The 14,813-nt window shown below is 43.9% G+C and overlaps 1 protein-coding gene across 3 annotated transcripts in view; it reads right to left on the bottom strand.

Annotated features, from left to right (window-relative positions):
- Window positions 1-7,806: 7,806 nt before the first annotated feature.
- ELAVL1 (ELAV like RNA binding protein 1) overlaps window positions 7,807-14,813 on the bottom strand; it is a 38,592-nt gene continuing 31,585 nt past the window's right edge. For all 3 annotated transcript variants that reach the window (XM_087816878.1, XM_087816879.1, XM_016203485.2), the window contains one exon: window positions 7,807-12,671. In XM_087816878.1, coding sequence (XP_087673004.1) covers window positions 12,347-12,671 — 325 coding nt within the window. In that variant the 3' untranslated portion in view covers window positions 7,807-12,346. The remainder of the gene's footprint in view (window positions 12,672-14,813) is intronic.

Raw genomic sequence — 14,813 nt, 5'->3', positions numbered from 1 at the left:
TAAACACAGCCGTTATTTAAAAATTGACTGTATAAACTTATGATCAAATGGATTATATTAAGACAAAGGTAATAAATACTCAAAACTCAACACTTCTAATTATTTTACTGCATGTTACTATCTGTGCTGCTGAGTTTATTTACATATATCGTATCTGTATGCTGGAAACACTATGTGATGTGTGCTGCTGCACTGCTTACCAATTCTGGGTCTAATGACACCACATTAGTAGTTTGAAATTGGCCATAGTGGGAGTACTCACACCATAGGAACTAACAGACACTAAAGATCAGGGGTTTTTTGTTTGTTTGGACGGCCAGTTATTAAACATTTAATCAGCACGTGGAGTATGCAGACTCCGAGGAATCTTTGCTGTGAGTAGAAGGTGAAATGATGACAGCTTGAGAAACACGTGGAGAGTAGTTTGTTTTCCCCACCTTTTTATTTTGAAAAATTTCAAAGCTACAAAAGAGTTGCAAGAATAATATAATAAACATTCATATATACTTCACCTAGATTCATTTAGCCACACTTGCTTTAGTATTCTCTATTATACATATGTACACAAATATACACAGACGGTTCCCAACTTATGATGGTTCAACATACAATTTTTTGACTTTATGATGGTGCAAAGGTGATACACATACTTTAAATTTAAAAAAAAACAAAACTTTGAATTTTGAGTTTGGATCTTGTCCCAGGCTAGCCATAGGCGGTTGGATACTCTCCCGTGTGCTGAGCAGCGGCAGCGAGAGGATTTTGCTCAACCAGAGGCTAATGTAAGTGTTCTGAGCATGGTCACATGGGCTGGGTTAAACTGTGATGTTAAATAGGCTGGGTTATTAAATGTTTTTGACTTACAATATTTTTAATTTATGATGGATTTATCAGACCATAACCCCATCGTAAATTGAGGAACATCTATACAAAAAGTGTTTGTTTTGCTATACCATTTGGAAGAGAGTTACAGACATCTTGATTCTTACCTTCCAGTATTTAAGCATGTATCACCTAAAGGCATCCTCTACAAGACCACAATACCATTATCACCCCAAGATAGTTATTATCGTTGATTAAATAACTCAAATTCAGTCGATAAAACTGTTATTCTTTCCCCAATTTTCTCTTTATATTTTTTAAAACAAAATCTAGAGTTCAATCAAGTTTCACTTATTACATTTGGTCGTCACATCTCTTTCAGTTTAATCTAGAAAAGTCTCCTCAATTTTATTGGGAGGGTGGCAAGTCTTGCATGACTGATGATTTTGAAGTCCTGTTGTCTTGTAAAAATGTCCCACATTCTGAAGTTGACTGATTGGTACAGCATAATTAGTTTCAAATTTTGCCAAAAATGTTCCATGAGTGATGTTCAATAGGTATAAAGTTTCAGATATGCAAGATGAATCAGTTCTAGAGCTTGGTTGTGCAACACAGTGTCTATAGTTAACACTGTATTGTACACTTAAAATTTTGTTAGGAGGGTAGATCTTCTGTTAGGTGTTCATTACCCTCCCCACCCCTCTTAAAACAAAGGGATAGGAGGGAACTTTGGAGGTAATAGATGTTTATTACCTTGATTATGGCATATGTCCAAACTCATCAAACTGTAGACATTTAAATGTATATATTAAATTGTATACAATAGTATGCACTAATACTACATACAAATATATAACATGCAGGTTTTGTATATCAATTATACCTCAATAAACCTTACATGGTAGAATAGGCAAGGGATCTCTGGGGCACTTGGGGCACTTTCGTAAGAAGCAACCAGAAAAAGTAATGGCTTAAAACAAGTATATGTGTTCTCATACTTTCTGTGTCAGGAATCTGGGTGCCATTCAGCTAGCACTCTGATTCAGGGTGTCCTACAAGTTTGCAATCAAGGTGTCAAATGGGGTTGTAATCTTCTCAAGGCCCAACGGGGGGAGGTTCTGCTCCAAGATCACTCACGTGGCTATTACAGGATTCAGTTCCTTGCCAGCTGTTGGATGAAGGGCCTCAGTTTCTCACCAACTATTGGCCAGTATCCCTCCTCAGTTCTTTGCCACATGGGCATACAGCAGATTCCAACATGGCAGCTGGCTTCCATCAAGGGTACAAGAGGGGGCCAGCAAGACAGAGTCAGAGTCAGAGTCTTTTTTTTTTTTTTTTTTTTAAATATATCTTTATTGATATCAGAGAGAGGAAGGGAGGGGGAGAGAGAGAAACATCGATGTGAGAGAGACACATCAACTAGTTGCCTTCCGCATGAGCCCCGACCAGGGCTGGGAATCGAGCCTGCAATCAAGGTGCATGCCCCTCGCCGGAATTGAACCCAGGACCCTTCAGTCCAAGGGCCGACACTCTAACCACTGAGCAAGGGCCATTTTAACCATTTTTAACTGTACAGTTCAGTGGCATTAAGTACATTCACATTGTTGTGCAACCTTCCCCGTCAATCTCCAGAACTTCATCTTCCAAACTGGAACTCTGTCCCCATTAAAAACCTACTCCCCCAGCCCCTGGCACCCACCATCTACTTTCTGTCTCTATGGATCTGACTGCTCTAGGGACCTCATATAAGTGGCATCATACAATATTTACCCTTTTGTAACTGCTTATTTACTGAGCATAATGTCAAGACTCATCCATGTTGTAGCAGGTGTCAGAATTTCCTTCCTTTTTAAGGCTGAATAATATTCCATTGTATGGATGAACCACATTTTGCTTATCTGAAATTTTTTTTTTCCCAAAAGAGTGCTCTGAATCCCAGAGTGAACTTTTATTTTATTTTTTTAATCCTCACCCAAAAATATTTTTTCCATTGCTTTTCAGAGAGAGTGGGAGAGAGAGAGAGAGAAACATTGATGTAAGAGAGACACATTGATTGGTTGCTTCCTGCATGGCCCCAACCAGGGCCAAGGATTGAGCCTGCAACCAAGGTACTTCCCCTTGGCTGGAACTGAACCTGGGACCCTTCAGTTCACGGGCCGATGCTCTAACCACTGAGCCAAACCGGCTAGGGTTTACCTGAAATTCTTAATTTTGAACAAGGGGCCCCACATTTTAATTTTGCACTTGGCCCCACAAATTATGTAGCCCAACCTGCTGGCCTCTGTCACACTAAATCGAGCAGGGTATACATATAACCTTCTACCCGCCTGCTTTGGAGGACACCCAGGAGTGACTTGGACAGTCTTGGCCTCTTCCTTCCCCGTCCCCTACCTCCATTGTCCTCCTTGACATGTTGCCCACACCTTCCAGTCTGACTGCTGGATTTTTAAGGATATAACCTGCATAAAGGGGGGCTTAAAAGGCCTGAAAAGGGGATAAGAGAGGGAAGGGGGGGCTTTATACACACTGTCTCTTTAAATTAAAAACGTTTAATATTGCATCTTCATGTGCAATTTTAAACTGAAGGGTTTTAAAATAACATTCAAAACACTGCAATTTTATTTTGTTTCTTCAGTCGTGGAAGCAAATGAGTGAAATGTGTTAGGATTAAAAAGATTACCAAAAATAAATAAAATTCAGAAAGCCTATTTACAAAACATATTTAATGTTCGTGCTTGTTTTCCTGTGGGTCTGGGCCCCAGATGCCTCCACAACCAATTTTCTTCCTCCAGATTTTATCTTCACTCTACATGCAATGCTCAGACCTTGCTACCTCCATCTCTGACACATCCCTTTCTGTTTCCCTTATTTATTCACTTTCCATTTTCACCATGAAACAGCTGCACTGTGGTCAATTTGCTCATCACCCCCACTCCTGCCTTCTCCAGCAGGGCACACACCATTACCAGATACCCTGTAAAAACCCTTTAAAATGTTGTTGCCCCCACCCCACCCCCGACCCAGCCCAGTCCACACAACCAGTGAGAAATGTCAGCCTAGCAGGTGAAATTTAAGCAGAGGGCATGATCAAAGGGGCAAGGCCACTCCCAGCAAGTACAACAGCATGGGCATGGGCCTAGCAGCCAAGTAAATGACAACTAGTTCCCCTTCACCTCTGGCGTGACCTTGGCATTCAAGGCCTCCACCTCCTTCCGCAGCCCAGCCTGTTGGTAAGATCTGCGAACCTTTGAGAGAGACATACCCTGCTACCCCCCTCCCTGGGCAAAGACCTGCACATCTACACCTGCCTTCAGAGCATCTGCCCTGAGATTCTGGTTCCAGCATCCATGGCTCTTCCTGCGAAAGCCTGTGGGCCTGTGTTTAGGCACTCTGACTCTCTGAGAGGCCCCTGTGTGAATTTTTTAGTTATGCATTCTGTGTCAAGTTAGACCATCCCCATCACTCCATTTTCCTGGGATGCAGCAATTTTATTTACGTGGATACAGGAAAAAACTTACATTTATTTGTAGGTAAAAACTGGCTTGGGCCCTGGCCAGGTAGCTCAATTGGTTAGAGCGTCGTCCCGATACCTCAAGGTTGTGGGTTTGATCCCCAGTCAGGGCACATACAAGAATCAACCAATGAATCATAAGTAACTAAAACAACAAATTGATGGGTTTTTCCCGTCTCTCTTTCCCTATCTCTCTAAAAATAAATAAAATAATTTTAAAAAAAAGAATGAACAAAACTGGGATTCCTTGCTGTCTTAAAGACAAAACAAAATGGCCTTAGCTGGGGCTGCATGTGCTGCCCCCCCCCCCCCCCAATCCGGAGTCCTTCCTCAGAGGCCCCTAGTGGTGCTGGGACTCCAGTCCCTGCACAGACTGTTTCTGGGGCCTCACTTTCCCAGTATCCTCTGCACTTCCCAGTGGACATCCCTTTGGTGTAGGTCTGGGATGGATGTTTTACACTGTTGTCCCACAGGGTCTCTCCACAAGGCTTCACTTGACAGAGAGAAAAGGGCCTTCCTGTCTGTGCCACCAAAACAGCTCCCTGCCAACTCCCTAGCCCTGTCCCCACCCCAACCTCTTGTTCTGGGTCCCTCTAACTGGAAAGAACACTTCAGCAGCCTACCCTGGCCCTGGCCGGCTCCTCCCCACACACTCCCCCTACCCCCCAGCAGTGGCTCTCTAAGGTGCTGCAGTTTCTTCTGGGATCCAGGCCCTCAAGCCCCTGGGACCCAGATGCTGCCACACTGACTTTTCAACTCCTTCAACTTGAGAAAAACAATTGGACAGAATGTAGTCCTTGGAATAAAGATAAAAGGTGAATTTTAAAATTCCACAGTCTCCAAGAAGCCCAAAGACAATTTGAAAACTGAACAGAGACAGGCGGCAGATAGGGCTAGTGTTGCAGTCACACAGGACCCCACGCTCAGTGCCCTGTGCTCAGCTTAATGCTCTGCTATTGCTGTCTTGAAATTCTTAATGCTTTTTGAACAAGAGGTCCTGAACATTCTGAGCCAGTTCTGGTGGCAGGTTATGAGGAGCCTTCAGAGGACACTGTCCCAGTGGGAAGGAGCTGGCCTCAATTGCTCTGGGGTGGCTTAAAGACCCCAGGAGAACTTGGGGTCAGTTCCAGGACCCTGGCATGTGCCAGCAGGCACCCAAGCCCCTTCCCAACCGTGTGGTCACACCTGCAGGAACCACCTCACCTCTCTGCACCCAAACTTGCCATCCCAGACTGAACCCTAAAATGAACAGTTCAGAGGCACAAAACTAAAAGGCAGTCCAAACCTAGGACACTCTATACCAGCCGGTGGGGTAAAAAATCAGCAGCACTAAATAGCCTGTTTTCCAGCTGGCTAAGTTTCAGCATATCATCTGTAAAGTGGGTACATGAACAACAGTGACACCTTCATGGGGCTGAAACACCTGTAATGTTCAGAAAAGTACTTTCTAAAGCGTAGAGCACAACTCACAGCTAACAGCATCTATCATTTCCCACCACTACCTCTAGCTCCTTTAACTTCTGTTAAATCCTGTCAATGCCACCCCCTGGGGGTACCCTGCTGCCCCACAAGCCCCTCAGTACCACCTACACATGGGTTAGGGGGTCTCTGGTTTGTTTCTTTGGACCCCTGTGTAGGATAAAATGTGCTTGCCACTGCCAGGCTGAGGCAGGTGGGCAAAGCAGTCCCTAACTTGGAACAAATGCTCCCTGGCCAACTTTAATTCTGCTGCAGGACTTGTGTGTGGCTTCCAGGAGCTGATGGGGTGGGAAGCTTGGGCTGCCACTTGGCAGAGGCTGGCAACCCCTTGCCACCATCACCGGTCTGCTCACTGGGGACACCAGGCCAAGGGCAGAGGATAAGGGAGTATATTCACCGTGCCCCTCACTCCCACAGTAAATACATCACAACTTCATCCTGCTTATTACTAAGCAGTGGTTCTCTGGGACAACACTGGTGACTATAATTTTTCCCCTTCTCTTCCTGAAATCCTTTTATTTTTAAAAATATATTTTTATTGATATCAGAGAGAGGAAGGGAGAGGGAGACATAGAAACATCAATGATGAGAGAGTCATTGACCAGCTGTCTTCTGCACGCCCTGTACTGGGGATTGGGCAAGCAACCCAGGCATGTGCCCTGACCACCCCTGACCGTGAATCGAACCATGATCTCCTGGGTCATAGGTCGATGCACAACCACTGTGCCACACTAGTTAGGCAAGGCACCTTCTTAAACCTCTTGCTTCTCAAAGTGGTTTCCTGGAGTGTGGGCATTGCCTGGGGTTTGTTAGGAATGCAGAATCTCAGGATTACCCCAGATCTGGTTTTAAACAGGGCCCCTGGGGAAGGAGGATGCACTCCAGGTCAAGAAGCCCTGTTCTCTGATGCATAGGAAAGGGCTGAAACCCAGGTCCCTTCTCTTCAGTGCACAGGTACAGACGTCTGGGACTCCTGACACCCCAGGAGCTGCCCAGAAACCTCAGGAGCCCCTGCTGGAGGCCCTGCTCTGGCTTCTGGGTCTGAGCATGCAGAGGACACCCCTGAAGCACCTCCTCCTGGAGTGTGCTCCTTCTTCCCAAGATGGAACAGGAATGCCCCCCATGACAGACAGGCGCTGGATATTCTGAGGCTTCCCCAGAAGTCATGGGACTGTTTACCCAGATCTGGAAAAGAGGGAGATGAACACAGAACTACAGGAGACACATATACAAAACAGAAAAACCAGAGACTCTAGAAGAGGCCCATCTATAGGTGTCAGTGGAGCCCACTGGCTGTGGGGCAACATGGGAGCTTGCTGCTCTCTGCTGACCCCAACCTCATTTCTGGATGCTTCTTGGATCAGAACGGCTGTGGTAAGTGCAGTAACTACTTGATCTATTTTCCTTTTCAAAGAATCCTATGGGGTGGGCATTATGGATCCCATTTCACAGACGGGGACACTGAGGCTTGGAAAGTCAGTGTCTTGTCACCAGTGCACACTGGGGAGAGAGCAGGGCCGGGATTCAAACCTTAGACCCTTGTGCTCCATCCTGCCTCCAATGCAGAATTTGCTTTCCCATCACCAAAGGAGTGAGTGCAAGCGAGGAGCAGACAGACAGGAAACTCACAAGGACAACGCAAGGAGGCCCAAGAACATCTAACCTGGAGAAGAGGGGCCTCTGAGTCTCTGAGGAGAGGAGGCTGGCTTGTGAGTGTATCCAGGGGAGGGGACAAAATCTGGGTAGAGGCAGTGGGTTAATGAGAGATCTGGTCACAGAGCAAATCCCGGTGCCTTCTCCTCAGTAACCCAAGCTGGGCTGTCCGAGGTTCCCCTCCCCCCTCACATGGGTCAAGGCCATGCCTGGCCCACAGGGAGAGCTTGGCAGAGGGCAAACCAAGCTCCTGCAGGAGGAAGTCACCTGCAGCCCCAGCTGGCAGTCTGTCAGTGTTGGCTGCTTTTAAGTTACACACCATCACCCTACACCACCACATCTCAATGATCCCACTTCATTTATTACCAAAATATCACAGAATTCCAGTCATAGTTCACATACAGTGTTTAACACAAACCTGATACCTGTGGAAAAAACTAAGTATTCGAACAATCTAATGTTTGGAATCGTAACATCCCAAACTGTTATCACTCTGTACTCCAAAAATACGCTTTGAGAGCTTTGGAAACTGAATTAAAATGTCTACACAGCTATGAACAATTGTTTAATAAAACTTTTTCATGTTTCCATTACATGTAAATATATCAATTTGGCATCTCTATAAAAACTCTGAAAATGGTGCAAAAGTTTCATTCTCTTTGAGAAAGCCATTGACAAAAAATATTCACACTTCACTAAAATTTTGAAAAATGGTCTTCTTTCAAAGCTTCTTTATTAATCTGAAATCTTCTGGATTATCAAAATCTAGGTTTGCTTTTTCCTCTTAAAACACTAAAGAACATTTATTCACAAGGATAAAAAGGGAAATAGGGAGATGGAAAACTGAGAAGGGCTTTTTTTCCCCCCTGAAAATTAAAAAAAAAGAAAAAAAGAAGAAAAAAGCTAGTTACATAAGCATCCTCAAAATAACACAATGGGATTCATTTTATTGTTGACTTTCGGACAGCAGTGTCATACTTTATTGAAAACAAACCCATGTAAAAACAAAGTTAAAATGAAAAATGGTATCTGAAAAATAAATTATTTTATATAAAACAAATCAGTAACTTAAAACACTAATATACAAAATGTCTACCCATCTACTGTACAACATGGGGACCAGTCAGGAAAGCTCCCCCCTCCCCCAGAGCAAGTCACTGTAAACAGAACATTACATGGTAAAGAGGTGGTCCCAACCAATGGACAAGCCTTCTCTTCTGGGGGTGGGGGAGGGAGTGAAATACAGTCCTCTCAAAGTCACTGCTCAGACCATTGGTTAGCCTATCATAGCTCCTAGCAGTGACTTACAAGTAAGTTTTCTTTTTAAAAAACGACCAAGCAGAAAACTGAACTATATCACCAAAAGGCTGTGGGAAAATATACAATACAATCATTAGAAGTCAGAGGCAAATCAAAAGGTTTAGAACCCTCAACCCTGCTGAAGATTTGGGATTCAGGTTCTACTGCTTTTGTAAGAAAGGGTCAATTATCAATACCACTCAACAGAAAGCACTTGTGACTTTAGTTGGTGGCTGGCCTGGGAATCTGATGAATGGGAGGGAGGGAGGTGCGTTAGGCCCTGGGAAGATGAGAAGAATTTCAGGTGGAGGATTAGGGTGGGGGTCGGCAGCATATTCTTATTCTTTTTTTATCCAACACAGGAAGTCTGCAAGCAGCAGAGAAAAAATCAGGCTGAATCAGATGTAAAATGGAACAGCTAGCTGAATGATGCTAACTTTGATTTTCAAGCCTGACAGTGGACTTAGGTCAGTCAATGGCCATAAAATGGCCTAGTTTGGAGGCCGATCAGAATAGGTTATTTCCAATAACGGTCACTGGATTCATTTACTTGTCTGACCCAGTAGGGACCTCTCAGCTGTTAGCTCAGAAGCACCAGCTCCTCCAGCAGCCTGGTACAGACCCTGGACGCTGGGTTTCTAGCACTAACATCAAGTGCAGACTTTCAAAGGTTAAGGCAGCTGCCTTTGGCAAGGGAAAGACTCACCTTCTGAACAAAGATGGCAGAGCCAACCCAGCACCATCTGCTGATGAGAGGCACAGCCAGTGCAGAAGACCACAGCCTAGCATATTACACTGAAAAGCTAAAGGGCAGAGCCAAGAGTAAAAAATAGATAATTCAATTGGAACCAGGTTTACAAGTTTAGAGCTGCCTAGCAAACAATTGTTAGGGGAGTTACACAGGCCAAGAGAATTCAACCAAAGCTTCTTTGGTATTTATGTACCAAACCAAACTTCCGATAAATTAACTTTATCTACTCTTAATTCTTTTTCATCAAAATTCCCAAATAAGAGCACTCATTTTGTGAAATACAAATATGACTGATCTATGTAAACTTTTAAAAATGGTTTCTTTTGAATTGTGACTTTTAAAAAATAAATCTTCCTTTTGCAAACAAGCCTAAAGAAGGTATATGTAATGAACTTTATAGACACAGGGCCGGCACCTGGTACCTGGATGGGAGTGACTATTGCTTTTCAGGAGGAACAGGTCAAAAGCAGAACCCTTCCAAACACCTGTACCTCAAAACTCCCAAAGAAACACGATGGGGTTTTCAGCTAGAAGGCTATTCAAAGAGTGGTGAGGTGACCATGGAACATGAGAATTTTACTGACCTGAGAAACTTCAGGCAATTTTCAAAGGTTCTTATGTACTTCACATCTCCTCATCTGAGCTAGCATCAGAACAATCAATCTGGTTCAAATAAGAGGGAGGGGAGGAAAGAAGTTGCGATGCTGTCTGCGAGCCCACCATCATTTCAGTTTGCACTTATGACATCATCCTTTTAAGAAAACGAGCACTAGCGCAGACAGGAATGGGTGAGAAAATGCTGGCCTAAGGTTGTACAACCTGAAAGGCATTTTTCCAGAAAAACATCTTAGTCCTAGGGTGAGAAGCACTCTGGGGCAAAAGAGCAGGGAACCCTCTTTGTGTTTTGGGTTCTAGGAGGAGGCACGCAAGCTTTGACTTAGGATCTGGGAAATTCTGCTGGAGGGAGGAGGCCCTCCATGGCACAAGCCAACTTATGAGGCAAGGCCTCAGGCATGAACTTGGCCTTCTGTGGGAAAAGAACGTGGCACCATCTTACATTTGGGAGAACAAAGCAAGCAGCTGGTAGCCCCTCAATAAAGCAGGAGGGTAACGGCACAGATAGGCAGTCTCAAATTTTTCCAAGGGCTTCTCAGAACACTGATCTTTTCTGGAGAAGGCTGTGTCTATTGGCCCTTTTCCCCTACTTAAATAAATAAATAAGTAAATAAATAGACAGACAGACAGATAAATAATGCTGCAATTCCATGATCTCGGTAACTAAAAAACAGCCTATCATTACATATTTTAGTCTCATGTCAAGGTTAAAAACTGCTGGTACGAAATTATCCTGTTTTTTATTCTCTCTGTACACTACTTATAAAAATTGGATCATGCTCCTTAGGAGTTGTCCGGAGATCTGGCCCTGGCTACTTCTCAGGCCCTCTGTCAGACTCTCCCTACTGGCTCCCCATTTTAAAAAACACCATCTGTGACTGCACATTCCTACAGGACAGATTTGTAAATGCTTTGTCTTGAGGCAAGTATTTGTTTCTTAAGATCTTATATATCCTCCCTGAATGCTGGGCCATCTGTACCTCACCTAGCCAAAAAGAAAGAAAAGGTAAAATAAAAAACAAAACAAAATTTGAGCAAAACAAAATCAAATTTAATGGTCTTAAATGCAAAAGTAAAAACAAACAAAAAACACAAAAAAGCAAAAGAAAATTAACAGAACAGAACCACCCAAAATGTCAAAGCAATATGAAGAGAACTTTGAGGGTTAATCTTTAAAACTACAAATCAAAGAGTTTTTTTGTTAATAGATAATTGGCAAGAAGTAAGTACTTTTCTGCTGAGTGTTCATATGAAAGCAAAGTTTCAAAACAAAATCTGACTAAAATAGAAAAAAGTCTAGCACTCACGAGAAGGGATGCGAGAAATACAATGCTCAAATGTTTATGTGTTATTAAAAATAGAGCTATCTTATGCATTCGAGCTATGTTAAATGCTTTTGGAAACTGGAGAAATGACTGTGAACAACAATATCCAATGTGAGGGGCACTGTGCATGCAATGTGTGGACAGGAACTCAGAATGTCAGAGTTAACAACACATCTTCAGGTGTGCCTGGGGCTTAGATCTGACTCAGGAATATATGGAGTTTCCCTGAAACTCTTTGGTCCGTTCCCATAGATGTCTGGGCTTAGGAAACATAGTGTCCTCCTCTAGAGGGCCTGGCCCGGCGTGTGGCCTCCCCTCCCCGGTGGTAGCCCATGGCCACTGCCAGGACCACTAGGCAGAACCCGGGATTGAGCAACCAGGAGGTGGTATTGGGACCTGCTTGGGGAAGCAATTTCATGTTAACCAAAGCAGAAATCGCTTAAAATGTTGAAGCAGTTGAGAAAACGCACACTCAGCATCTGTCTAACATCTTTAGTTTAAAAACGAAAACTAAAAGGTCATTTCTTTTCTTTTTTCCAGTCTGTGGAGACACCGAATGAAATGGGTGTTAGACAGTCTTAGAAGTTAAAGCATGCTTCAGTTTCACCACCATCCCGAAGGACTGGTTAGTCAATGCAGTCTACTTAGATTTCTGTTTAATATATATTTTAAAGGAAATAACTTAAGAAACTTAAAGTTGGTCTAACATTGTGGGATTTCAAACATTTGAACATGTTGGTTGCATCTCAGAGTATAAAAACCTTTTCACTTCTCATTTAGACTAAGACAAACACTTGTGAAAATTGGCGCAAAATGAGTTGTACACTAACAAAAAAGTTTCAACTTCTTCACTCTGAATTATCTATTCCGTACAAAAAAAGCATGAGTGAGTTATTTGTGGGACTTGTTGGTTTTGAAGGAAACCTGTAAAATTTTGTCCCCCAGGCGGTAGCCATTCAGACTTGCTATGGCCATCGCGGCTTCTTCATAGTTTGTCATGGTCACAAAACCAAAGCCTTTGCACTTGTTGGTGTTGAAGTCGCGAATCACTTTCACATTGGTGACTGCACCAAAAGGGCCAAACATCTGCCAGAGGATTCCCTCATCGGCATCTTGACCAAGGTTGTAGATGAAGATGCACCAGCCCGAAGACGCGTTGCCTGGGACATTGACACCAGAAAGCCCACTCATGTGATCTACACCCATAGGGGAGAACCTAGCAAACAGAGAGCACAGCATTCAGGTCAAGGTCAAGGTCAGTGTGGGCCGGCATGCCAACACTACTGGGGGAGCAGGTGGGGACCAGGTGGGATTGGCTCAGGCCCTTCCCTCTCTCGTCAGCCAGAGGAGAAATTCTCAAGGCTGGCACACCCCACCAGTCATAAGCAAGATTTTGTTTTTAACTGAAAGGAATTCAATATGGTGGCAGAGGAAGGGAGTCAACTCTGAGAGACACTTGTTGCCTGTGGAAGGTCAGAGTCTCAACTGATTTCATTCAGAGTGGTGGCTTGTTAGTGGTCGACAAGCCGCTCCCTCTACCCTTTCTACTGTGTGTGTGTGTGGTTCATGTTAGTCATTTCTGTGCTTCCCACATTTTCAGTAATGGAAGCTTCTCCACATCCTCTGAGGTGCTCTTACACCTCAGACTGCCCTGGAGGAAACGATTTCTTCATACTGTGTGTGTGTGTTTTGGAGAGGCCTGCATTTTTTTTTCTCCCAAATTTTCTACCTTCCGCTGGTCATGACCTGCCATCTCCAAGGGTTCACAGGCAAGCGGTGTCTGGGTTATACATGTTCCTGTGAAGGGCCACTGCTGGCACAAGGCAATTCCTTCCCAAAGATCTGGGCAACCTTCCATTGCTGGCTTATAACATCCCAGAAGGGCGAGAGGCTGAACTGCAGGGTCACTGAACTGTACCAAAAATGGAGAACCCTTTCCAAAGTGACACTTTTAGTTACATCAAAACTAAACCTTCTACCAATGTGTGGCCACTGCAATAAGGATTAAGGGAGATGATAAAATTGTTATTGAAGCCATGTGGCCCTCTAGATGGTTCACAAATTAAAAAGTCATGGTTTCAGGTCAATTTAAAAAGATTTGAATGTGATACAGCATCTGTGAAGTCACACAATGCAAATGGAGGCGCATTACCTGCTCCAAAACAAAATTGGGCTTCAAGCTGTGGGGCTGATATAGAGGTAAACGGGTGTCTTCAAGGGTCATTAAACAGATTCACTTTCTCGACAGACTTGACCCCAGGCAGGTTGACCAGCTCTCAAGGTACAGCTCTCAAGGGTTGTATTCAACACAGGTATGGAAGAATCCAGACACATTATTGGCCATGGTTTTGACTGCAGGAGAATAATTTTAAACAGCCTGCACCAGGATGTCTGAGTTGGTTAAATGACTCAGGTGGCTTGTTAGTAATACTGAGTCTGTCTGGGATGACAGTGAGACCACAACAACATTGAAATGGGGGCGGGAAAAGGCACTCAGTCAGTTCTCAATGAGAAATGGAAAGGGGTTCCCATTTTTAAAAGGACCCCTTAAAAGGACCTCATTTCCTCCAAGTTTTGTAGGGTAACAAATATGGGCATGACTTATTATAGTTAACCTCTTTATATAGCGATTATACTGCAAATGATCTGAGGAAATATTTTACTGCCTTTTAGTGACAAGATTTTCATTCTTATGAATTATTGTTAAGGTTTTTCTCCTGCCAACTGGAGCCGATTTCTTTTGCCCTGCCCATCAGGAAACCCACCCCTGACTCTTTTCTCTGATGGCACAAAAGGAAAGCTGACCCTCCTTTATCTGTGGCTTTCCCCAGTGTGATAACAACAGAGGCACTCTTATCTTCTGGGTCTTTCTCTCTCTTATTCTTACCTTAGTCTGCCTTCTGGAGATAAATCTTCCCTCCCACCACTTTCTTCCATCTCTTTTTGTTCTGTTCCTCTGGCAGTGTGATTCCTTTCCTGCCTAGCAGTTAGGCTCCTCTGGTCTACCCTTTATTTTCTACTGTTCGTTGCTGTGACCAAGGACCCCTTCTCTTCCTCCAGTTGTCCCTGGTTTTCCAGAGTTACCGTAACTCAATGAACACTGCCATCTACACATCCCACCAGGTTACCAGTGAGGTGGTCTGTGTTATCTGACTTCCATACTGGATTTACTTCCATACTTATTTCTGTCTGAGGACACTTCCCCTGCCTTTGTCTAGTAACAAGGAGAGCCAGCTTTGGAACTTGACATAGTTGAGGACTCTGGATTACTTAATGGGCTGTATAAATGACACCTTGCTAAATGGCCTCTGTGGAAATGGGCAGGGTTTTACCCAATCTCACTGCTTAAAACAAAATG

The sequence above is a fragment of the Miniopterus natalensis genome, chromosome 4, assembly GCF_054644295.1.
Source record: "Miniopterus natalensis isolate mMinNat1 chromosome 4, mMinNat1.hap1, whole genome shotgun sequence".
NCBI lineage: Eukaryota > Metazoa > Chordata > Mammalia > Chiroptera > Miniopteridae > Miniopterus > Miniopterus natalensis.
This window is presented reverse-complemented; position numbering and strand designations above follow the sequence as displayed.